The sequence below is a fragment of the Podarcis pityusensis genome (assembly GCF_964106645.2).
Source record: "Podarcis pityusensis genome assembly, chromosome: 1".
Taxonomy (NCBI): domain Eukaryota; kingdom Metazoa; phylum Chordata; class Lepidosauria; order Squamata; family Lacertidae; genus Podarcis; species Podarcis pityusensis.
Window position 1 is genome coordinate 76,924,935 of NC_138028.1, and position 27,015 is coordinate 76,951,949.

At 41.6% G+C, this 27,015-nt stretch overlaps 2 protein-coding genes across 22 annotated transcripts in view; one reads left to right on the plus strand and one right to left on the minus strand.

Moving 5' to 3' along the window:
* AP2A2 (adaptor related protein complex 2 subunit alpha 2) overlaps window positions 1-2,188 on the minus strand; it is a 91,867-nt gene extending 89,679 nt beyond the window's left edge. Inside the window, exon 1 of the mRNA XM_081011261.1 lies at window positions 2,162-2,188. The gene's annotated coding sequence lies outside the window, so the exon portion shown is untranslated. The remainder of the gene's footprint in view (window positions 1-2,161) is intronic.
* The window catches only part of CHID1 (chitinase domain containing 1), a 142,350-nt gene that overhangs the window by 27,638 nt on the left and 87,697 nt on the right, over window positions 1-27,015 (plus strand). For 20 of the 21 annotated variants that reach the window (XM_081011363.1, XM_081011366.1, XM_081011364.1 and 17 more), the window contains 3 exons: window positions 2,612-2,704; window positions 24,082-24,183; window positions 26,745-26,900. In XM_081011363.1, the coding sequence (XP_080867489.1) occupies window positions 2,612-2,704; window positions 24,082-24,183; window positions 26,745-26,900 (351 nt within the window). The remainder of the gene's footprint in view (window positions 1-2,611; window positions 2,705-24,081; window positions 24,184-26,744; window positions 26,901-27,015) is intronic. The other variant, XM_081011356.1, reaches the window with a different exon arrangement.

The window sequence follows — 27,015 nt, forward strand, 5'->3', positions numbered from 1 at the left end:
TGAGTTGACAGTGATAATATGGGAAAATATGGTCTTAAAACGCTCAAGTCTACTGTAGAGACGAGCAGACATATAATTTATTGGATGTTTTTAAATGGGCACTCAGCTAGGGCCGTTTGGGGATGGCGGAGTGCATGCAATGCTTGATTTACATAATCTATTTTGGGTGACAAATGGGAGTACATGTAAATGAAGTCTGAGGGTTAACCACTAATCCCTTGAATTGGCAAGAAGTGCTCTTAGGCCAGAGAGATGGCTTGACAAGTTAGGCTGCCAGTACTTAAATCTTCTGGGCGATTTTTCTTACAAGAGAAGCTGCCATCCTTCTCCCACCTTTGCCATAAATCGGGTAAACTGCTCAATACCAAGTTTAGTATAAAAAACAATGTCAAGTTGATGAATATTATCTCTCTGTGTGTAAAATCTCTTTGAACCCACATTAGTCGTGAGGTGGTGTTAGGTTTTGTGGTGCCCTGAAAACAGTGCTTGAAACACCAGCAGCAAAATCCAGATTGCAGATGCTACGTTTTAGTTTTATATTGTGTGTGCCAGTGGGTATTCTCATCTACACAGCCCATGAATAAATGTTACCCCAATCAAAGCTGCAAAGCACAAGAAAGAGATCAGGACAGCTGCTAGCTGATGACCTCATGTAGCGAGGGGAGAGTGTCTCCCCACCATTCATAGAATCATAGAATGGCAGAGTTGGAAGGGACCCCTGAGGGTTATCTAGGCCAACCCCCTGCAATGCAGGAATATTTTGCCTGACGTGGGGCTCAAACCCACGACCCCAAGATTAAAAGCCTCCTGCTCTACTGACTGAGCTATCTTGATGAAGAGGTTGGCCACATATCTCCATAGATTGCTCTTGGAATGAACAGACAGTGTTGGCTGATTAAGCTAAATCCATCGATTCACTGGGCGGTGTTAAAGTAAGGTTTACTTTGAGTAGACCTATTGCAATTAATGGACCTAACTTAGTCATGTTCATTAATTTCAGTGTGTCTACTCTCAATGAAACTTGGCTGAGCACCACCCGCTATTTTCAGCAGAGGTAATGGCAAAAATCTGAAGGGTACCCAGTACAAGCAGAGATAGCTGAATATTCTTTTATTCCCCTCTGTGGAGGATGATCTCATCTTCTCACCCACCCTTTCTGCATATCATTTACTTAATGCTTTTAGATATTTGATAATAGAGCATTACAGTGAGGCTACTGCAAGTGTAGATGCATTTGCAACATGACAGGAAAAAATGTAGGAGAATTATTTCTTCTCAACCAGTTGCCTCCTGGCTTTACTGGCAGAGCGTGGGCTGTTTACCACCTTTAATGGAACACCTCCAAGTACTTAAAAGGCTTCTGACATCAATGTACTAAACGACTGTTGCTGGTTGTAGGACTGCAAACATGTCATATCTGGGCTAATTGTGGACGAGGGGAAGGGAGCCCAGCACTTGCCACCCCTCCTTTTCCCCATTGCTACAAGGGAGAGTCACAGAACGCCAGGAAAAGTGAAGTCCAAGCAGATATTTCCCTTTTCTGTGAGTGCCTTCTAAGCATCCCTGATCATGGCCAGCCAGGCATGGAATCACTAGGTTATCGAGGAAGATAGGGAAGAAGGACAGGCCCAGATAGTAAGAAAAGAGCTGGGAATTAAGAGAACATGTGTACCTTAATCCTCAAACACTGATGGGGAAACCTGTGGCCCTCCAGGCAGCATCGTCAATGGTCAGGGATGATGACAGATGCTGCAGTCCAACAACATCTGGAGGGCCACAGGTTCCTCACTCCTATTCCCATTTAAATAAGAACCAGGTGGCCGCTGTGCCCACATACTGCTTCTGCCCACCTTAGTAAGACGAAGAGTCTCTGCCCGCAGGCTCATGCGTATACTGACCTTGGTGACAAACTGTGCCTGTATGGTCCTGCTTCTGCCAGCGTCTGTATGGGAGTGAGAGAGAGCAACAGATTACAGTGCCCACAAATTGCTGCTGCTGCTTCCTCCAGGAAGAGACACCAACTGATCTGTGAGCCTTTATGCCTGATAAAGGCAGGCTGACCATTGTGACCTCATGATGAAGATGTTGACCTGCAGACTGGCCATTGTCACCACATGCTGAGTTGGCCTGCCTGAAGAAGAGAGAGTACAATGGTGGTCACTTGCTGCTGCTGCTGCTGCTGCTGCTGCTGCTGCTGTTACCATTACCATTATAATTATCGCAATCATCCTTTTATCGTCCTTCCACCCAAATGTTCCCAAGGGAGTATTCAGATACAATCAATAAAATACAGCATATCATTCCTTGATCACATAAACCAGGATGGGGAAACCTGGTCCTTTTAGATGTTGCTGTACTCCAGACTCTAGAGGGAACCAACTTCCCCATCCCTGTCCTAAAATGAAGACTGAATAAAAGTATCTCTTTTGTCATCTCCTGTTACATCCTATTTAAAGGGAGAATGGATTGTGCAGAGCCAAGTCCTATTAGAGTGTGTCTTCAGCGTTTAATGAAGGAAGAGTATTTCCTAACTTTTTTTAAAAAAGAAAAGGTTGTTGTTCCACGATTTAGTTTTCTTACTTCTAGACCTAACATCATGTTTTTGTTACAGGGGTCTGATTCACTTGCTCACTCACCTCTCGGAAGCTTTGCATCAGGTGCGGCTGAAGCTGATGCTTGTTATCCCTCCCACTGTCATGCCTGGGTGAGTGTCTTATTTTCACGGAAAATCCCAGATGAATCTATTTTCAGCTTCATTCAAGCTATTTGGGTTTAATGTTTGCTGAGAGACCAGCGCATATATGCAGCCTAAAAAGCGAAGTGTGTATTCCCTCTTCACCGCTGGAGAAAAATGCCAGGCTCAGCACCTTGGGGAAGAAGAGAGGGACACATTTAAGAGGCTTGGATTAGGAAATGTGTCTGTGCTAAGATTTAATCCCTCTGGGCAAGAACCATGTATTCATTATGAAACCCCAATCAAGGCACTTAATAAATATTGAAGCAAGCGAGCAAAAGAACTATCAAGTGGTATGTATACCAAACAGTGCTAAGGAAATGACTTTAATTAGAGTCTTTATATTGATAAATGGATTATAAAATTTTGGAAGGAAATAAGATCTGTAATGGTATGCAAAACCATGCATCTCCTAATCCAGGGGTGGCTAAGGTGGTGCCATCCAGATGTTGCAGGACTAAAGTTTCGGTACCATCTGAACACTGATCCTACTGGCTGGGGCTGATGGAGAGCTGGAGTCCAGCAACTTCTGGAGGTGCCCCCACCCCCGCCCTTGTCCTAAACCATCATGTATAGTTGCAGTAAACACAGGTCAAATGAGGAGATGTAAGAAGGAGTGCAGACACTTCGAAAAGGCCATCTTCATGTAACTTAATTTCCTTTGCTACCTGCCACATGTTTAATTTTGCTAATGCCCATTTCACAGTAAATTGTTTTGTAATAATTAAGCAAAGTAGCTGCCTTCATTAGTACAAAACAGCTGGAAAGGAAGATCGCAAACTGAACAGCACATGGTTATACAAATTGGCCAGTTGTGCAGTACATACCTGCATTTAATCTGCGCCTTCTTCATCTCCCCAGTGCTTATTTATTTGTATAAAAAATCTCCCTGGATTCATAATTTTATGGTTTGTACACAGTTTAAACTCTTGGTGGAGGAACCATGCAATCCCTGTGCTGGCTAGATGAAACATTAGCCCTTCTTAGCCATATGTATTAGTGAATAATTTCAATTGCTCAATGGCGTCTGATGAAGAGGATACAGAACTTACATATTTTAGTGTTGGCAGCTGAAACTGAGTTTTGAATAGATGTTTAAAATAACTTCAGCCTCCTTCTTGGCATGCAGACCTACAGCTCAGTCTTGTGAGTGTCTGCAAAGGGGTAAGCAATACTGTCACCCTTTCATAGTCTGGGTCCTATAGCTTGCTAAGGGTTTGGGCCTTCAAACCTCAGTACTCGTGATGTTGGAGTCAGTTGCATCACCCAGTAGTTTGTTCTGTTGATAGCCTTGCCTCTCTCTTCCTATACTTGATCCTACAGTGTGTTGCCCTCATCCACTACTTCTCTGTTGTGGAAGGCTTTACAGAGCACAGCTGCACTGGCCTTTGCATTTGCATGTGTGAAACATCTGTGCTGCCTGTGGCACATTAGTGCAAGAGCCCTGGGCCCTGTCACCTTGTACAGGATGCTGCCCAGTGCACAGGATACTGTAGAATTATTATTCATTTAAATTATTTTCAAACTGGCCTTCATCTTTTTAGATCCCAACGCGGCATTCAGTTCAAAATAAAATGCGACAACACAACTAAAGCACAATCCATCAAGACAATTTTAGAACAATAGAGTACCTCACAGTTCAGCATTTAAAATGCTTAATTAGGCAGTTGCATCTTCATATTTGTGTTGCAGGGAGAGACTATGCAGAAGTAAAGTTTGAAAAAAATATATTTAAAACTCCTGTTGAGATTCTTCATTCTTGTGTAATTATTTTTGTTAGCCATAGTATATACTGTATATACCTTTTTAAATGTTGGACACAGCACAAGGTTGTTAATACAAAAATACGAGGAGGCCAGCACATCCCAGTTAAGAACTGCCGAAACATGGATCAGTCAAGTTTTTATCTTCTTATTTTAGATTTAAAGCAGATTGCTCCAGCTTGTTAATTGTAGTCTGCTAGAGAAAGCAAATGAGTGCTCTTAAACACATTTGCAGCTTCTACATTATCAGTCATTATTGCCACAAAGCTTATCATGAAGCTAATGCATTCTTTTCAAGATCTAGGATAATTGCAGCAAACAATAGACTTTGCAAAATGCATTTATATATTTTGAATGTTAAGTAGAATGTAGGCAATTTCACAAATTTAATATTCTCTTGCCCCCTTGACTCGGTAGAATTGGCTAGAATTGCTATACATGATTTGGTACGTAGATGTATTTTTCAGTGGACAATTGTGGACAAGCCAGCTCAAATGAAGTGACTTTTACAGAGCATTAGCTGCCCTGCAGAGTACATTATTACTAAGAATGAATATTCTTTTGTGGATCTCCGCATAAGGGCCTTTTGGAAATCCATAAGCAGCTTCTTGGTCTCGAGCATATTTTTGAGCACTTCCCCCGAAGTGCGTTATACTGAAATTAGAGGGGACAGGGAATGACAAATAGTTCTGAATTCTGCCATGTTTAAGGCCAGTGGAAACCACTGTGGTAATATAATCTGATTTCCAGCCCATTAGATTTATCATAATTGGATTAAAGTGTAATCACTGCATGCTAAGGGGAACATCTTCTTAGCCTGAAGATTTCCCCTTGCACAAAAGAACGCTATTCCCCTCCTGCGTGCTCTCTTAATTTGTTCTGGGGGTTCTTCCAACCCACTGACGCAGATTTGGGGGTGATGTGGGTTGTGCACGGGGAGAGGCACCCAGGTAATCCAAATACTGTACCAAGAAAGGCAGAATAGCACAGTCAGTATAAATCATGAAAATCAAGTATATTTTCCTAATTTCTGACTTCACGCAATTTATTTGATATTATTATTATTTGCATAAACATGTACAATTTCATAGTAGAGAAGAACATGGAGCACTGAAGGCTAATTTAGCCTCTCCCCTGATTGTTTGGCTGCCCCCCCCCGAGATTTCAGCTGGCAATGCCCACCCATATATGTTCAAGCATATTTGTTGCAACTGTAAGGGTTAGGAACTGTCTTGCATGTATGAAAGGTGACGTTTTCAAGGAGCTGAGTTATGAACACGTTGCATATTTTTCCTCCTGCAGAATTGTAGCATGCGTGACAGCCCTGATCATGAACTTCTTGGTACAGACCTGTGTTTTTTGTTCATGCTGTTCTGTAAAATGCCACACATGTTGGCACCACGTAGATTCAAAACTGAGGCGCTTGTTTCTCATACAAGGAAAGCACTCTTCACACCCAGCATCTTGAACTATGGTTTAGCTGACTGGCTTGAAAGGACTTCCTCCTGCCTTGTAGGCGGAATCCATAAAAATTCTCATTTGTCTCTTTGATATATTTTTTTAAGTGCTAGACTGGCAATATGTGGTAAATTAGATTCATAGAATTACAGAGCTCCTGCTGGAATCTGCTTTTCATTGGCATATTTAATACTATGTCATCTTTATTCATTGTCACTTTAGAATCAATTTGGGTCTAACCTTTACAAATGATGGAAAGTGTACTTTTAATAATCTAATATCCTTCATGTGTTGGACTTGGAGTAGATTTAATCAGCCATTCAGCAAAAGGCATAGAAAATGATATGGCAAAGAATCAAATAACATTTGTAGACTCCATATCTGGTAGAAGTCTGATAAGGTAGACTGAGACTATTTTGCAAAATATCACCCTTTTGAGCAGGACCCCCAGTGGCTAAAACAGTGCTCCTTTTTTGTTCTGCCCTGATTAAAACCTAAAAGGAAGAGCATAGTTTGATGCTCTTTTTTAATGGGTTGCTGTCATACCAATTCAGTTCACATTAAGATCAAATTGATGAAAAATGCTATGTTAAAGGAAGAGTATAAGGGCTTGAAAAATACTGGTACTTAAGGGGGGCGCGGGAGTAATTAACATCTGGAAAATGCAATGTATTTCATTAAATTCCACTAAAGGCACATTGAGGGAAACTGGAAAGTATCAAAATTGTGTTACCTTTGCAGGTTCTTCCACAAGCTTTTTACGCTGAGTGAATTCAGGGTAGGCATAATTGGTGGAATAACCAATGTTTATAGTGGATTCAGTGCTGGCCTTAGACATGTGATTGTTTTTGATGGAAAGGTGGAATACAGAAATCTGACATAATTAAAAAACTGAGAAGTGCCAATTCTAATCTCTGCTGAACAAGTGATTCACTGTGTGGCCTTGGGCAACTCACTACCACAATTTAGCATTAATTTACAATATGCAAAACACAAAATTAGCATACGGCATTGTTTGAAGGGCTTTGCAGATTTTCTCTTCTCACAGCAGCCCTATGAAGTCGATAGTACTGCATATATAAATGGCGCTCCAGTGTATCTCTTGGGCCTAGTTGTCATAAATGACAGGTGAGATGCTAAACCTGTTCCTGGCGTGTACCACTTCAAATGGCAAGTGCGGGTTTCACATGACTTTAGAGTGTGAAAACCAGAACGGTGGGGAGAAAGCTTTTCCCTGATGTGCCAGTTTTCAATGTACAGGATAAGCAGTTGCACATACAGAAAGGGCCTTTTCTCCAGGGCCCTTTGGTGTCTTACCACCTTCACTCCCATAGATGTTGACAGCTCTCATTGACTTCCCCTGGGAGAGTTTTAGGGTGCTGCATCTAGAAATACTGTGGAGGGGAGCAAGAAGAAATACCTGGGGAAAGTGATGTATTATCCCAGGAATAGCCAACGTGGTGCCCTCCACATGTTGTAGGACCATGACTTCTATCATCCCTGACCATTGACAAAGCTGACTAGGGCAGATGGGAGTTGGAGTTCAGCTTCATCTACATTCTAGCATTGCAGCTAGAATGTATTGTAGGTTAGAATCATAGAATAGAATCATAGAATCATAGAATCATAGAATCATAGAGTTGGAAGAGACCACAAGGGCCATCGAGTCCAACCCCCTGCCAAGCAGGAAACACCATCAGAGCACTCCTGACATATGGTTGTCAAGCCTCTGCTTAAAGACCTCCAAAGAAGGAGACTCCACCACACTCCTTGGCAGCAAATTCCACTGTCGAACAGCTCTTACTGTCAGGAAGTTCTTCCTAATGTTTAGGTGGAATCTTCTTTCTTGTAGTTTGGATCCATTGCTCCATGTCCGCTTCTCTGGAGCAGCAGAAAACAACCTTTCTCCCTCCTCTATGTGACATCCTTTTATATATTTGAACATGGCTATCATATCACTCCTTAACCTCCTCTTCTCCAGGCTAAACATGCCCAGCTCCCTTAGCCGTTCCTCATAAGGCATCGTTTCCAGGCCTTTGACCATTTTGGTTGCCCTCCTCTGGACACGTTCCAGTTTGTCAGTGTCCTTCTTGAAGGTTAGGGTTGCCATATTTTGAAGAGCGAAAAAGAGAACACGTTTGCCGGCTTCGCTACGATGACTCTCATTTTAAATACCCGTACTATATGTAGGCTTTAGAAATTCACATTCCCACCTATGCCTATGAGAAAAAGGTAAAGGTAAAGGGACCCCTGACCATTAGGTCCAGTCGTGACCGCTCTGGAGTTGCGGCGCTCATTTCGCTTTATTGGCCGAGGGAGCCGGCGTACAGCTTCCGGGTCATGTGGCCAGCATGACTAAGCCACTTTTGGCGAACCAGAGCAGCGCACGGAAACGCCGTTGACCTTCCCGCCGGAGCAGTACCTATTTATCTACTTGCACTTTGACGTGCTTTTGAACTGCTAGGTTGGCAGGAGCTGGGACCGAGCAATGGGAGCTCACCCCATCGTGGGGATTCGAACCACCTACCTTCTGATCGACAAGTCCTAGGCTCTGTGGTTTAACCCACAGCGCCACCCGCGTCCCTTATACAAAAGTAAACATATACACAAAATGTAAACATATACACTTTCTCATTCTTCAGCCTTCCTGGGTGATCCCAGCATGTCAAAATAATCCGAGCTGAAAACTTCATTTTAGGAGGAGAAAAGAAAAAGAGGTTACATAGCTTATCACTGTATCACACACACACACACACACACACACCCCTAGTTAACCATTGTCTCTACTGTCCATCAGTGATTCTTCCAAGTTTCAGAGAGGGCTTGCCGCTACCAGAAATTGAACCTGGGTCTTTCTGCATGTGAAGCATGTACTCTACAACTAAACTATGGGCGCAAGACTGTGTTGCCAGACGTAAATAAAAAAACACAGACATTTTGCCTACTTTAAAAAATCCTATGGACAGGAATTTTTATGCTGAGAAAGAGGACATGTCGGGCAGAAACTAGACGTATGTCAACTCTGTTGTAGGTGTTGTCCAGTAAATAGTACCATGGAGATTTTGAGTGCCTGATACAGCACACCACTTATTAGGAGAGAGAATTGGAGCACTGAACCAGAACTTGCTGGAGTATTCTGCAACTCATCCCAGCAATTCAGGAAAGAGGTATCTACTTCTTGTGATATATACTGGATGTTAGCAAGTGTTGACGATACGTTTATTTAGAAAGCAGGGACATTAAAGGCTGCTTTCAATTGAGTGTACATCATAAATAACATCACAGATGAGGACAGGTAGTCTGTGTTTCTTTTATAGGGATTTTTATTGCCCTCAAGGGTGAACCCACTTGCAGACAAGCAGTAAAACAGTAATATTTGCTTGGCTATTAAAAGCAATGATATAACTTACTACTCTCCTTGTCTATCAGAACATTTCCAGTAACCTGCAATAAAAACTTTCTACAGCTTGTTGGTTTCACTGAAAAGGCTTCCTCCATTTGGAAAGAAGCACAAGTAGTATCCTGGAAATGCAGCCTTCAAGTAGGTAGATGTTCAGTCTCATCACACCTGCAGCGCTTTAGTTTGACTGTAGTGCTGTCCTCACTATAGGAAAGCATTTGTAAGATTGGGAGGGTGTTTATTGATTGAGCAAAACAATTGTTTGTGGTTTTTTGGGGGGGAAGCAGGACAAGTATTGTTGAAAGTTAAAATTCAGCAGCTGTCTTTTATCTCTACCTTTTGTACACCTCACAACTTTGAAGAAAGCACATTAAAGCTATGCAGTCTCAGCAAAATAAACCTTATCGGATTGTTAGCTTTTCTCAGTTTAATGAGATGATCAGCAGTTCTGCTGCCTGTTGATGGCTTTTGAAAGTCAGATAAACAAACAAACAAACAAACAAACAAACAAACAAACAAACAGAAAAGCCCTCTTCCTCCCAGACCGTGGTTATGTTTTGGTATGCATGCTATGTGTGTAATGACCATGTGTTTTGCCATAATTATTGAATGTAGTATCCATAACTCTTGATGTGCGAAGGTCCTGATGAGTGTAGTTCAAAGAAAGTGAAGACCTGTGCTTTTACTAGGAAATTCCCATCAATGCTGAATTTCCTATCCCTCCCACATGAAGGATATCTGTGGAGTCTGAACAGCAAAATGGCAAATGGCGTATCTAGATTGTATATACTTGGACTTTCAAAAAGGTTTTAATAAACTCTCTTGGCAAAGGTGCCCAAGTCTTGGGATAAGAACGGGCCCACCACCAGTGGTAGCCCCAGCGTCACATGTATATGTGGTTGCGCGCAAGTGGGGGGGGGGATGCCTGTATACCCAAAATGTATTGCCCTGACCCATAGGTCTATGAATCTATGTATTGGAGGGTGGGGAAGGCTTGCATGCTTGCCACACTTTGATCCCTCATATGTTCCTTCTGAATGCCAGAAAAAGGGCTTCAAATGTTTGGCACAGGAACATTGTTAGGGAGTGACTCAGGAGACCTGAGCCCTGGGTCTCCTACTCCTTCTCTTTAGTTTTTTAAAAAACTTTGCAGATTGGATAACTGAGTGCACCATGAACTGCAGTGCTGGTGAGACCCCTCTGTTTACCATCTTAATTTCTTAATATAGACACCTACAGATATAAAGTAGCATATACAATTTTTTAATGGAAATTGGAGTCATGGACCTTTGCTTTTAGGTACTTAGCCATACTCCTGCTCTTTGGAGCTTTTTCATTTAGTCAAAAGATAACTGAGTTCAGGAGCGGGGGGGGGGGGAGGAGATAACGTGTTTTAAATACAGTGGTACGTCTAGTTGCAGACATGATCTGTTCCTGGGTGCTGTTTGCACCCCGAAAAGTCCGCAACTAGAGTGGCGCTTCTGCGCAAGCACGGAGCGTGATAGAGCGCTTCTGTGCATGTGCGAAGTGTGCAGAACGCTTCTGCATATGTGCGTGCAGCAAAACCCGAAAATATACACTTCCAGGTTTGCTGCATTCGCAACCCGAAAAGCCGCAATGTGAAGCAAACGCAACAAGAGGTATGACTGTATTCTGTTGGGAGCCTCACAGAGTGGCTGGGGAAACCCAGCCAGATGGGCGGGGTGTAAATAAGTTGTTACTATTATTATTATTATTATTATTTATATAATATAGGTCTATAACTTTATGCATGGTATGGAGGTAGTGGATAAAGAGAAGTTTCTCACATATAATTCCTTGTGCTCAGCTAATGAAATGGATTGACCATAGAATCAGAAAATGCAAAAGAATAAATGAAGTCAAGCTAGTAAATAAACACCATGTATTTCTACAACATGGATATGATTTTTATTTATTTATTATCAATAATGAGTCTTAAGGCCTATGGCCTTTGGAATATACAGTAATATTCAAACAATCTTATGTGGCTTCATGACACTGAAATGCAGACACGGTGTACAATATCATAAACACAGTGTTCCAAAATATCTAGCTGTGCTGACTGGATATATCTTTCAAATGAGGGCTGGTTTTTGACAGAGTCAGGATTGTTTTTGGTGGGGAGGCCCAGGAGTGAGGAGAGAAGACCGCTTCTCACAGTGCATCATTGTTTTAGTTAATTCACTGCCGCAAGTTGTGGAGATGGCCCTTTGTTTAGATAGATTTAAAAGGGAAGTCGACCAAATATATGGAGGAGAGGTCTACCAATGGCAGCCACTATGGCTGTGCGGAATCTCCAGATGGCAGTAGTATACCACTGAGGAATATCAGAAGAAGATAGCTACTGCCTTCAAGCTCCACTTCTGGGCTTCCAGAAGAATATGGGTATGCATTGTGGGAAGTTGAAAGCAGGATTGAATTGACCTTTTGGCATCGTCCAGTGGGGCTGCTCTTACATTTTATCATTAATGGTTGTATTTTTGGCTGCTGTTTTTATTTATTTCATAAAATTTACACATTGCTTGATGGTGAAAAACCTCAAAGTGTTTTACAAAAAGATTTAAGTCTGGATGCAATTCAGAAGAACGGGTTGCAGTCCTATGGCTGTACCCATATATAGCAGGGTGACTTTGAGTCATGGCGATTGTTATGGCTCATGAAATGTCCCTTCATGCATGCACACAGCAATTTGTATGCACATTATGTGTATTTTATTTTATTTTATTTTAAATGATATTTATTAAGGTTTCAAAAACAAAAGATTACATAGATAAAAAGAAAAGAAACAAAATAAAAAATAAAAAAGAGAAAAAATACAAAATACAGAAAAAAGATAAAAAACACTTAAAAACAAATCAATCTTTCCGTACCTTATATTTCATTTCCTTGCTTCCCTGACCTCCTCTCACCTCCCTTTTTTGTATTCCAGTTCAATTGGTTAATTCAGCAATTCCTTTCCCTCTTTGTTTTTGTCTTAATCCTTTAACTTAATATATTATAGCTTTGGATTCTCACCTATTAACAATCCATTTTTACATACACCTTTATAACATTGCTGCTAAAACCACTTAACTTCATTCTGACATCATTCTAACATTCATTAATTTTGCAGTATTTCTGTAAATAGTCTTTAAATTTCTTCCAATCTTCTTCCACCGACTCTTCTCCCTGGTCTCGGATTCTGCCAGTCATTTCCACCAATTCCATATAGTCCATCACCTTCATCTGCCATTCTTCCAGGGTGGGTAAATCTTGTGTCTTCCAATATTTTGCAATAAGTATTCTTGCTGCTGTTGTGGCATACATAAAGAAAGTTCTGTCCTTCTTTGGCACCAATTGGCCGACTATGCCCAGGAGGAAGGCCTCTGGTTTCTTCAAGAAGGTATATTTAAATACCTTTTTCATTTCATTATAAATCATCTCCCAGAAAGCCTTAATCCTTGGGCATGTCCACCAAAGGTGAAAGAATGTACCTTCAGTTTCTCTACATTTCCAACATTTATTATCGGGCAAATGATAGATTTTTACAAGCTTGACTGGTGTCATGTACCACCTGTATATCATTTTCATAATATTCTCTCTTAAGGCATTACATGCCGTAAACTTCATACCTGTGGTCCATAACTGTTCCCAGTCAGCCATCATTATGTTATGTCCAACATCTTGTGCCCATTTAATCATAGCAGATTTCACCGTTTCATCCTGAGTATTCCATTTCAACAGCAAGTTATACATCTTTGACAGAATCTTAGTTTTGGGTTCTAACAGTTCTGTTTCTAATTTTGATTTTTCCACCTGGAAGCCAATTTTCTTGTCCAAATTGTATGCCTCCATTATCTGATAATAATGAAGCCAATCTCGCACTTTGTTTTTTAGTTTCTCAAAACTCTGCAGTTTCAATCTATCTCCCTCTTGTTCCAGAATTTCCCAATATTTCGGCCATTTGGCCTCCATATTGAGCTTTTTCTGTGCTTTCGCTTCCATCGGTGACAGACACCTTGGGGTTTTATTTTCCAATAGATCCTTATATCTTATCCAGACATTAAACAATGCTTTCCTGACAATATGATTTTTAAATGCTTTATGCGCTTTGACCTTATCATACCACAAATATGCATGCCATCCAAATAAATTATTAAAACCGAAGTCCAAAATGTGTTTTCAAGAAGCAGCCATTCTTTCAGCCAGCAAAAAGCTGCTGATTCATAATAAAGTTTAAGGTCTGGCAGGGCAAATCCACCTCTTTCCTTTGCATCCGTTAGTATTTTAAATTTTATTCTGGGCTTCTTGCCCTGCCAGACAAATCTAGAGATATCTCTCTGCCACTTCTTGAAGCAATCCATTTTGTCCAAAATTTGCAATGTTTGAAACAAAAACAACATTCTAGGCAATACATTCATTTTTATCGCAGCAATACGGCCTAGCAGTGAAAGCTTCAAATTTGACCAAATTTCTAAATCTTTTTTCACTTCAGCCCAACATTTTTCATAATTGTCTTTAAATAGATTCCCATTTTTAGCTGTCATGTTAATCCCCAGGTATTTCACTTTCTTAACCACTGTTAAACCTGTCTCATTCTGAAACCTCTCTCAATCGCTGTTAAATTTTTCTCTAAGACCTTTGTTTTTAACTTAGTCAGTTTAAATCCTACAACCTTACCAAATTCTTGAATCAGTTCCAAAACCCTTTTAGTACTAGATTCTGGCTCCTGTAATGTCAATACTAAGTCATCTGCAGATGCTCTCAATTTGTACTGTTTAGCTCCGACTTGTAGACCTTTAACCAATTGGTCCCTTCTAATCATATTCAGCAGGACCTCCAGGACCGATATAAAAAGCAATGGGGAGATTGGGCAACCTTGTCGTGTCCCTTTTTCTATCTTGAATTCCTTCGTCACCACATTATTTACAATTAATTTAGCCTTTTGTTCTGAATATATTGCACTTATACCGTTTTCAAAGCCTTGGCCTACCCCCATCCCCTGTAGGTTCTTCTTCATGAAACTCCAAGAAATGTCAAAAGCTTTCTCCGCATCCACAAATATCAAAACTGCCTTAGTATTTTTATTCACTTGTAATTTTTCTAAAATATTGATTATGTTTCTCACATTATCAGATAAATGTCTACCCGGGAGAAAGCCTGCTTGATCTTTATGTATCTCTTCCACTAGCACTCTTTTTAGTCTTTTAGCCAAAATGTCTGCAAAGATTTTATAATCCACATTGAGCAGTGATATGGGGCGGTAGTTCTTAAGCTGCGTCTTTTCAGTCTCTGTTTTCGGTACAAGTGTAATATACGCTTCTTTCCACGACTCTGGTGCCCTTTTCCCACCCATTATTTCGTTGCAGACCTCTTTTAAAGGTTGTACTAACCATTCTTTTAAAGATCTGTAGTATCCAGAAGTCAGTCCATCCGGTCCTGGAGATCACATTATGTGTATTTTAGATTACTGGATAAACTGAGGATATTTCAGCTGGAGAAACTAAGCACCAGCTAGCTTATGGGCTTTAATCACTTACACGAATGAGACCCTTCAAATCAGCATAGGATATTCACAGAAAATTAGGCCTTCTCTTTAGGTGTGTTTGAAAAAGGAGACAAAAATCAGCTGAAATTATGTTAAAAGCCTGTATGGAGGAGCAGCAGGTAATGTTCATCTCTCTCTTTTCTCTTCCATGCTGAATTGCTTTAGTTTTATGCTCACTATTTTAAAGTGTTTTTGGGTAATATCAGAAATGGAAGCTTCTTTGCCTCTTAAAAGAAGTCATCCGCTTGGTAGCATGCAGAGCTTTTCTTCCCTCTTCACCAAAGGGCATCTGTTTCGTTGTCATCTTTCTTTTAAAATTTGAGATGAGCTCCAAATGGGCAGAGGCAGCAGTTAAGGAGCAAGGTTAATTCCATGTACGAAGCTGCTGAGCTATTACATTGTATTAAGCAATCTCATTTTATACCATGCATGCCCTCAGATAACTGTCCCCTGTATAATGGTGGTTCTGGGAATGTCATGAGTCAGATAATTCATAGGTGGTTTGCTTCCAAAGTGAAGATTGCACTCTCCTATTGAGCAGCAACCCCCCACCTTTTTTGCATTAATCTTTGACCTCACTTTCAAAAAACACAAACATTTCAGTGAAAGGGTATATCTCATCATAGGGTATAATGTTATCTTTAATGTATCCCACATATAGTTTTGCTATTCAAGCCCATTGACTCAAGTTTTTCATTCTGTATCTTATAGTATCACTTTTAGAGAGGAATTTGCTTGGCTTTCGTGCAAAAAGCCCAACACATATTCTACACATACTCTTCTGTCTTTAAACTAATTATTCCCTTGGTTTTCTTTGTTAATAAAAGGTTGATCCAATTATTCCCTAGTTGTAAAAAAAAGAAAAGAAAAAAGGTTGGTCTAATCAGGTTTAAAGACCAATTAGATACAGAGGTCAATGAAATTTGCCCAGCAGAAATTCCTTACCAAGTGTTTTCCTGTTTTGAAATTGTGTATTATTTTTTGCTAGGTACTAGTAAAGTGATTAGTTTGAATCCCTGTGAGAGTTTCCTCTCTTCCCCACCACCTGCCTCTCATTTTACCAGCCATGTCTGAGCCAGTTTTTCTCAAATGCTTTTAAGATCAGCTTTCTGGGTTGTCTTTTCTACTCCGAACCCTGTATAATAATGATATTGAGCTTCAACCATATTTTGCGCTCTCTTCTTTCACCCTCCTTAAGATGTTCTTTAATTCCTCCTCACTTTCTGCCATCAAGGTTGTGTCATCTGCATATCTGAGGTTGTTGATATTTCTTCCAGCAATCTTGGGATTCATCCAGCCCAGCCTTTCGCATGATGAATTCTGCATATAAGTTAAATAAGCAGGGAGACAGTATACAGCCTTGTCGTACTCCTTTCCCAATTTTGAACCAATCAGTTGTTCCATATCCAGTTCTAACTGTAGCTTCTTGTCCCACATAGAGATTTCTCAGGAGACAGATGAGGTGATCAGGCACCCCCATTTCTTTAAGAACTTGCAATACTGTTCCCAGAAGGAACTGTTAACTTTGAGCCCTGGGCTAACACTGGCATTAGAAAAGGAAACTGAACTGGATACCTCAAAGCCCTTCTAAAACCTTATCAAAACAGATCAGCAGCTGTTCCCAAATCAGCTGGAAATGATGGGGCAAGTAGGAAAAGCAGGTACTCCCACAATTCAACATAGTTTACTGAGTGTCCTGTGCTAAGGGGCATTCAGTCCACCTGTGTCTTGGTTGGTAGGGGGAGGGCCCATCTGCCTTCACATCTCCCTTTCCTCAGTTCCTGACCCGCCTCCCACAGGGTTACATGCCAGGACTGCTGGGTTGCACTTTAGACCTGGGGTGACCAAACTTTTTGGGCCCCTGACACATTTGCAAACCAGAAAAACGGCTGTGCGCACCATACCGACTGCAGCCAAGCACATAGCACACAGGTTATATTGGCTACAAACCTAATTTCAGTATGGTAAGGGGAGGGGAACCTGTGGCTCCATGGAAGGCCTTTGTGGGTGCATGTGCACTCACAGGCATGGCACTGACAACCCCTGCTTTAGATTTTGTTAGCACCTCATCTTTTAATTGCAGTGGCATTTGTGGAGAGCTGAGTGACACATTAACCGGGTGTATCTACATGGGCAGTTTCTACAAATCTGCTCCCTAAGTAAGTTCCATCTCGTTAGGGCACTACAGGATTGATACAGATGGCTCTCCAATGGTGTGATGGCAAATTCCAATTTATTTGCATGCCAGCTGCAGCTTGGAGTGATCCACTGTATGCATAACTTTTTTTGGTAGCCCAGTGCATATCCAAAGGTGGTTTTCAGCAGTCCTTAAGCTATCTGACTACACATTTGGCAGCTACTTCACATAGAATGCTCAGAGTGGGTGCCAGTGGTGCAAGAACTGAAGCAATCTGAACTAGGTGTGAGAGCTTTGGCACTCTCATATTCAGATAAAGGACAATTCAGGTTTTGTCAGGGAGACTGGCCAATGTGTCTTTATGCCTGATGGAGATAGACTGACAATTGTGACGTTGGTGATGCTGCTGATCTGAACACTGGCCATTGTGACCACATGCTAATTCTGTCTGCCTGAATAAGTGAGAGACTGGTGGTCACTGTGTCCTTATGCTGTTGCTGCTGGCCTGAAGACTGGCCATGAAGACCACATGCCGATGTAGGTATTAACATTTTTTAAACTCCCCTTACACCCAAATGTCTCCAAGGTGCTATGTTGTTGTTGTTTAGTCGTTTAGTCATGTCCGACTCTTTGTGACCCCATGAACCAGAGCTCACCAGGCACTCCTGTCTTCCACTGCCTCCCACAGTTTGGTCAAACTCATGTTGGTAGCTTCGAGAACACTGTCCAACCATCTCGTCCTCTGTCATCCCCTTCTCCTTATGCCCTCAATCTTTCCCAACATCAGGGTCTTTTCCAAGAAGTCTTCTCTTCTCACGAGGTGGCCAAAGTATTGGAGCCTCAGCTTCAGGATCTGTTCTTCCAGTGAGCTCTCAGGGCTGATTTCCTTCAGAATGGATTGGTTTGATCTTCTTGCAGTCCATGGGACTCTCAAGAGTGCTATACAAATGTAATTAATAAAATACAGCATGCCAATCCTAATCACATAATCCCGGATGGGGAACCTGTGGCCTACCAGATGTTGTTTGACTCTAACTCCCATCAGCCCCAGCCAGCATGTTCAGTAGCAAGCAATGATGGGATTTGTAGTACATCAAAACATCTGGAGAGCCAGAGGTTTCCTATGCTTGACTTAAGGGAATATTAAGTTAGAGTATGTCATTTGCTTTGCACCTAGAGGCAGTATTAGTCTCAACTAAATAATGTTCAGAGAGCTAAAATAAAAGCTCATTATTCATGTGATTCATCTGGTGAGCGTTATTGAAAATATTTTTTCTCTTCAACCGAGAGGAAAAACAAGTTATCTGGCATCCTTATGTGTGTGCTGCAAGTAATTAGTGTAATCAATAATAGAGTAGGTGGGGAAGAGTTACTTAGGTTACAAGTTGCTTATTAAAATATTTTCCTTGGCTTAACAAAGATGCATCCCAGCTTCATTAAATGCTATGCTCCTGTAACCTATGTAAAGTGATATAATGCACAATAAAATGCAGTGCATGATAAAAGGAAGCTATATTCTTCTCCTGCCCCCGCTCTGAAATGATAACAATATATTCATTGCAAATGCATATTGCCATGTTTGGGGGAAGAAATTGTTTTGCCTCTAGGCACTTAGATTGTTGTAACATAACAGATGCCCTTCATTTTACGCATTCGTACAGTGCTTGCCATTTAAATGTGCAGCAAATGCCAGATAACTGCTATGAAGACTGATGGGTGCAAGTAAGTCCCGGAAGGGGTGACTGCTTTTAATTTATGTTTGAACTCCTGTTGGGAAAGTGCTGTTCCTTAATATGACAACTAAATTATTGGTTCTTGGAACATGAGGTGGCTGCAGCGTACATCAAAAGAAAGTAGTCACTTGCACGTTAAACTCTTGTCAGAGGCAAATTGCCTTTGTTGCCACTGTGTTCTTTATATTCTGGGCTTGCTGACCTGACTGAAAAATGTCACTCAGACATATTTTTAGTTCAGCATCGTTGCACATACCCTTTCAGCCCAATGAGATGACAGTGCAAAATTGCATTTGTGTTACCCTTTAAGCAGATAAGTGGTTTTTAGCTTCTAATGCAGTGCCTCAGCTGGTTGAATGTTCTGGTTCCCCAGCCCCTCAAACCTTTCTCATTTAACTAATTTATATTTTGAGGCTAGGCTTTGGAGCCTCTTTTGTAACTATTAAAAATATACCTGCCCTAAAATTTGTTTGCTTTTAAGGTGCAGCGGGAGTCTCAACTGTTTTTCCTATCACTGGCTAAGATATCTGTTTCTCTGAATTTATTTCGGGGCTGATTACTACATCATAGTACAGTTTATGACCCCATGAAATGGGAACACTTAGTTTTAAAGTGGCTTGTATTCTCGTCCCAAACTTTTCATGCAAAAGTGCTTCTTCTTTCTTACTGCAACTTCTGTAATTAAAGATCATTCAGTGTAGCACTTACGAGATTGATCCGTCAGCACAATCTTTTGAATGTCACAATTGGAATATTAACGATGATCTTTCTGCTTGCCCAATGGAATGGTCACCCTTCCCCCCCCCATGAGTTGTTTTGGGGGTTCTCCCAACCCAGTGGGTGGGGGAAGCGCCATTGTGCTAGCAGGAGTCCTTATACTAGCTTCCACAAGCAGAATGGGTAAGTTGAATCCAGTTCCAAGTGCTTATATTGTAGCTTTCCTACTATTAGTCAAAGTATTGCCTATTGCCAAAGTAGATTGCCAAACATACATGGGACATGTATGTTTAAAGATCAGAATGCCCATTGAGAGGCTGAAGATTGGATCAAGGTTGTGCTGTGGGAAGAGGTAGTTAACCATTCCATGCCTGCTGCTTCCCCAAATTTTCCTTTCCCAACTGCTATTGTTTGCTCCATGGGTTAAAGCATTTAGGCACCATATAGGTATGTACCCATAATTACTATCATGGATTGCAATCTCCATGTTCAGATACCTTTCTTGTACCATTTAAAAATATTTATACAGAAGAAAAGTACTTGATAATGTTTAATAAATCTTTAGCTCCACAACCATGGTTTTTGTTGGTTGACTGGTTATCTTGGAATGATCCTCTTCTATGGTTTTCACTATTTAACATTTGACTTCAGATACCTGTTAGAAAGAGCTGACCTGAACTAAACTAAGATCCAGTCTGCAGATTGCACAGAAGGAGAATACTGACTAGACTTTTTCAGTACCAATGGGTACTGAATGCATGAGGGGGTAGTGAGAAGGCATACTGTTGGCCCTGCCCCTAAGCACGTCTGCATCTCCCAAACATGCACCCCTGCTACTATGTGTTTGGCTTCATTCTGACGGGGGGCTATGTGGGTACAGATGTACGTGCATGGGGCTTCCTATATTACCCTTTACAATTAGTAGGGAAAGGTGCCAGCCGTCTGTAATTAAATATTATCATTAATAATCTAATTTTGACATTCTGTAAGCAGTTGCTGGTTGTAGCAGTTGTAATCTGCCTGTCTCCTATCTCACATGGCCTGTTACACAATAATAATGATAGATGCGCCATGTAATTCTATGCATGTTTATTCAGGATACATTCTCATTGTTTTCAGTGGTCGTGCTTCCACTGAGGAAAGTGTGCTTAGAAATGCCGCTGTTAATCACTTGTCCTGGTTTGCTTTTCTAAAATGATGCTTCATGGCTAAATTAACACCTCTGGAGACTGGCTGTGAAGAAGAATTGTATAAGAATTAAATGATTCCAGAGGGTTAGATTTTATTTTAATAGCAGCTTAGGCCTGAGGTTTCCGTGTTGGAACCCTTTAATTGAACAAGGCAAAAAATTCAAATGTGTGTATGTAAACAGAAGACTGGTAATGTGCTTGTTTTCTATTAATTTAATGTCAGTGTCTGACCGTTTCTATATTCAGTAGAAAAACCGATGCTTTGCTTCTGCTCTGGTCTGTTAGCTTCTATTGTGTTCTGAATGTATTGTGAATGCACTTGGATAATTTCATTTCTTTAAAGAAGCTCAGTTTCAAAGAACATAGCATTTTTGTTTATTAGAAATATACTGACAGTGTAGATACTTCAAAAGTGGGTTTCACTGAAATTAACAGAACTTCTTTTACACGGGTGGCGCTGTGGGTTAAACCACAGAGTCTAGGACTTGCCGATCAAAAGTCGGCGGTTCGAATCCCCGTAACGGGGTGAGCTCCCATTGCTCGGTCCCTGCTTCTGCCCACCTAGCAGTTTGAAAACACGTCAAAGTGCAAGTAGATAAATAGGTACCGCTCGGGCGGGAAGGTAAACGGCGTTTCCGTGTGCTGCTCTGGTTCGCCAGAAGCAGCTTAGTCATGCTGGCCACATGACCCGGAACCTGTACGCCAGCTCCCTCGGCCAATAAAGCGAGATGAGCGCCGCAACCCCGGAGTCGGTCACGACTGGACCTAATGGTCCGGGGTCCCTTTACCTTTACCTATGCTCAAACAGGTTGTCCTAAAAGTGGTTCCCTTTTAGTCATGCTTTCCATAGAGACTAAGGGTGAAATCTTGGATGCCCCACATAGTCAAGCCATTTAACCAAGACAGGCTCTTCAGTGCCTTCCCTGTAAGCATCCACAAGTTCATCTCTCGCCCTCCCCATTTCCACGGGCTGTTTCTGGAGTACATCCACACACTGAGACATAAGTGGCAGAGTTTTGTGTCTACATATAGTGGAGGTGTAGAAGGGCCTGCCTTGGAATAAACAGTCTGGCAGTGAAGCCTTGCACCTGGCTGTGCAGCAGCAATCTGGAGGCTGAAGGCTGTACTGGGTAATGCGTAACCGTACTGCATTTCTACTTGGTGTGTGTATGTGCATGTTTGCTTAGAGACCGAACTGGACACAATACCATTCACACAATTAGCAATTTCATGAATGGGTCTCTAATAAGTAAATTGTGGGGTGTGGGGAGGGGGCACAAGATCCAGATCGGACCCTGGCTGGGGTTGGGTTAAGGGGCTTTGAATTTTTGCCCAGGGCTGGCATTCCAATGTTGCTCTTATTCCTCCTCCTCCCCACCTGCTGTTTGCATTGGAAAGAAAACTTCTTTTAACATAAATGGAAACTTCACTCCCAGTGCAAACAGGAAGCATGGAGTGGCCCCTGCCTGCTATTTTCTCTACAGTGAAAATGCCATTCACACTGTTGTGACTGTAGTTACACTGGCTGCCAATTTGCTGCTGAGCTAAGGGATACCTAAAATATTATCTCAACCCTTATATCCATCACTGCAATCAGCTGAAGAAGTCTCCTGCAGATACCATCTGCACAAATGTAAAGAATTGGACCTTTAGCATTGTGGCACCTCCTCTTTGGAATTCCCTCCCATTACAGATTTGACAGGCATTGCTTCTGTTGTCTTTTTGGCACCTAGTAAATACATTGTTTTCTTTCAACAAACCTTTTATCCTACCCTGTTTCTGTATTGGATTTGAATTTGTTCGCGTACATATGGAATTGTTTTGATTATTATTTTTTGTCTTTGCTGTGAAACCTCTTACCTCTTCAAGATATTTTATGGGAGGCATTTCATTACTGGAACCAAATAAATAAATAAATACTTGTGTGAGTAGCATTACATCTAGTTTAATCTTGAGGCTGCAGTGCGACACAGTTTTTCAGGAGCAAGCCAAAAAAAGTGGCAGTGGCAAAAGTACAAGTCTTATGGGTTATGTTGGCCTGGGTGGGGAAGGCAGAATGCAAGTGTCTGATTGGACCACATCAGTGTGGGTTTTTCCTGTCACTGGGCAGATTTCCCATGCTTTGCATTGAGCGTTTGGGGTTTCAGCATTACGGTTGTGCCTTTAGCACTGTGATATTTAGAAGAGTGTATTATTTATTACATTATCATATTCTGACGTCTCAAAATGTTGATTCGTCCTGAGCCTTTGGGAAAGGTTGGGATCCATTTCCATTTAAATGTAAACTTAGTCCAGAGGTAACCAAAACATTAACCAGTGCCCTCATTTTAAGGCTTCAATCTCCATCAAAGTGCTGTAGCTGAGGCTACTTCAATGGTACTAGCATGATACAGTGGTACCTCGGGTTAAGTACTTAATTCGTTCCGGAGGTCCGTTCTTAACCTGAAACTATTCTTAACCTGAAGCACCACTTTAGTTATAGGGCCTCCTGCTGCCACCGTGCCGCCGCTGCACGATTTCTGTTCTCATTCTGAAGCAAAGTTCTTAACCTGAGGTAATATTTCTGGGTTAGCGGAGTCTGTAACCTGAAGCGTATGTAACCCGAGGTACCACTGTATTTTAACTACTGCAAGGGAATCGTGATTCCATCACAGGGGTCCAAATATTTACAACCAGGATGTAGAGTACTTCCAAGTGCAGAAGCAAAGTCCTCTGGTCTTCTTTCTTCTACTTCCCCTTCCACCCAAGGTCAGGATTTTCAGACAAGAAGCCCAGTAATATATGTTGCTCTGGAACTTGAGCACATTATCTCTAGTTCCTGGTTTCCCCATAAAATACTCTAACCCTTCCTGGCCAAGACATTTAGAAGCTTGGTTCATACCCAAAGAAGAGTTACAGATGTCCCAGTTAACTTCAGTTGGGTCTAGGCTTAAGTGGATGGGGGGGGGGGGAATTCTCAGGGCCAGGGGCAAAGCCATTTCCAGAGTTCCTCAAAGCCCATGTGAGGAACAAATGGAGGGAGATAAACTTCCGTCAAATCCCTCCTCAAAGCCCATGTTTTCTGTGAAACATTTGGCAACCTGCTAGTTACCATGTTGTACTGTTACTGAGCCTGTAAATGAGAGACAGTACTATTGGACTTCCCATGCTTGTGGACTTCCCATAGGCATCTGGTGGGCAGTGTGAGAACAGAATGCTGGACTAGATGAGCCTTTGGTTTGATCCAACCCAGTCTCTCACTATGTTCCCTACTTCTGTTGATTTCCCTGTGTCAAATGTAAAGACTGTATGCTCCTCAGGGCAGGGACTGGTCCTCTTGTACTCTGTAAAGCACCAGGCATGCTGACAACCTTATATAAATAAACATCTCTCTCTCTCTCTCTCTCTCTCTCTCTCACAAGAACCAACCAGCTGGGAAGTTTCACAAAGAAAGAATTTGATCAGCTAGCCCCAGTAGTGGACAGCTTCAGCCTCATGACATATGATTATTCAGCACCTCAACGGTAAGGCAATGACAGTGGAAAACAATAGTACACTGAACTGGCTTTTAGGGATGTAGTAGTGACAGCAGGAAACATACCTGGAGCTCACAGAAATCCTAATTAATCAGTACCCTTTAGAAGAGGAGTGGGCAGATTCCAGGCTTTATTAATTTTTTTACTTCATTATTATCTTTCTTTATGGTATACTTCTCCCCACCTCAGCATTTCATTTGAGATTGCATAGTAAAAATATTGGGCAATCCCTACCATTGGCCTTACTCAAGAGTAGACCCATTGAAATCAATGGACAGATATCTTGTCCGTTAATTTCAGTTAGTCTAGTATGAGTATGGTTCAGGCATTGCCAAACTTGGCCCTCCAGCTGTTTTGGGACTACAATTCCCATCATCCCTGTCCACTGGTCCTGTTAGCTAGGGATGATGTTTGGCAATGCCTGGTTAGGTGGATATCATCCATTGGCTACCACTCTTTTTAGCTTGCCTGTATTAGCTTTTCTTATATCTGTTTTTGGATTGGCAAATAAGCCTCTAAAATCCCTGTCCAATATGCCTTCTGAGGATGAAGAACTAAAAAAGGAATCTTGCATTTTACGTTTTCTCCCTCTTTGCTTTGAAACAGTTCTGACAGTTGCTCTCTATACACCCTTATATTTTCTTCCCACTTTATCAAATGGTGTCTTAAGGATTTGTATCTAGTTATCTTGACTGTCAGTTTGAAGTGCACACACAAGATAAGGGAAATCATCCAGTGGCTTGTCCAAGAAATGTACAAACAGAATTCCATATTACATAGAATGTACTGCTTTTTTCCTTTAGGACTTTTAAAATTTCAGATGCCTTCCACCAATGATAGGCATATTGAAAAGAGGCAAGGAAAATGTTACAACAGAAGGCAAACTGTCAAGGATGCAAGGATCCTTTCTTAAAAAAACAACAACAACACTTTACTTGAATTGGTTGAAGGGTACTTGAAAATACAAATATAAAATGACATGTTTGGAACATAGAAAAACTGTATGTGTGAAGAATGCTGGACCTACTTTTGTGTACATCTATATATTTTAGAAAGCTGTTTGCTATGCATTTGGACTCGTGTTGAGATACTGTAACTAAATTTTGCATTATGGTCCCTGTGATCAAGTTTTTTGTCTATGTTCAGATACAATTAAATGCAATTTTTAATTGAAACAACAGACTGACCCTTTCAAAGCTGCATTGATTTTAACTAATGATTTCAAAAGGGCACTGATTTTGGGAGGTTCTTACACTTTCTGAGGGATGCGGGTGGCGCTGTGAGTTAAACCACAGAGCCTAGGACTTGCCAATCAGAAGGTCGGCGGTTCAAATCCCCGCTACGGGGTGAGCTCCCGTTGCTCGGTCCCTGCTCCTGCGAACCTAGAAGTTCGAAAGCACGTCAAAGTGCAAGTAGATAAATAGGTACCACTCCGGCAGGAAGGTAAACGGAGTTTCCGTACGCTGCTCTGGTTCACCAGAAGCAGCTTAGTCATGCTGGCCACATGACCCAGAAGGTGTACGCCTGCTCCCTCGGCCAATAAAGCAAGATGAGTGCCGCAACCCCAGAGTCGGCCACGACTGGAACTAATGGTCAGGGGTCCCTTTACCTTTACCTGAGCAATGCCAAGTACAAGGCTGCTGGTATGTACAGAAATACAGCATGCCTTTTTAGAGATATAAGACTGTATAATTTTCTGGGTTCTTTTATAAACATTGCTTCTGAGTGGTTCTATATACTTGTTTATGCTAACATCCATATCCTACTTTCCTAGGCAAAATGCCCAATCACAAGATAAAAACAATATAAGAAAACCATATAAAATGTAATCAAACATGAAATAACAGCAATGGAAACAAGTGCAAAAGTTAATTAAGTAATGTTTTCTGAAATAGTATGTAATGGCTGGCTGCTGATCAGAAGGTTGGCGGTTCGAATCCCCATGACGGGATAAGCTCCCGTTGTTCTCTTCCAGCACCTGCCCACCTAGCAGTTTGAAAGCACGTCAAAGTGCAAGTAGATAAATAGGTACCCCTCCTGTGGGAAGGTAAACAGTGTTTCCATGAGCTTCTCTGGTTCGCCACATGACCCGGAAGCTGTCTGCGGACAAACGCTGGCTCCCTTGGCCTATAGAGTGAGATGAGCGTGCAACCCCAGAGTCATCCGCGACTGGACCTAACGGTCAGGGGTACCTTTACTTTTACCTTACAGTTTGTCTCTCCAAGATGGGAGTGTTAGAAATATCCATTCAGTATCCAAGGAAATACCCATGACCAATCCCTGACATCTCTCGGTGGGTCTGCAAATGTCTCTAGTCTGAAACCCTGAATAGTTGCTACCAGTCAGTGTAGGCAGTGCTGAGCTTGATGGACCAATGGGCCTGACTCACTAAAAGACGACTTCTATGTTCCTTTCTCCTAGCAAGGAATACAGTTTGTTTTGGGGATTATGGATCTCCTTAGAGCAAAGGTTTGGTTTAAGATGCTTTTGCTTCTTTTTGAAAGCTGTCCCTTGACATCATATTTTACTTCTTTGCTGTTAATCTCCAGGCCTGGCCCTAATTCCCCTCTACCTTGGATGCGAGCATGTGTTCAAATGCTGGATCCAGAAGCCAAGTGGAGAAGTAAAATTCTTCTGGGACTGAATTTTTATGGCATGGACTACTCGGCACTGAGCGCTTCTGGAGAGCCAATAATTGGAAACAAGTAAGGTTTCTAGAAAACTGATTTTTGTTGTTATTATTAGTGTTTTGATTGAAAATTGGGGCTAGGTTAGACGTGACAGAGCCATCTGATTGCATGTTTTTATTGATTATTATTA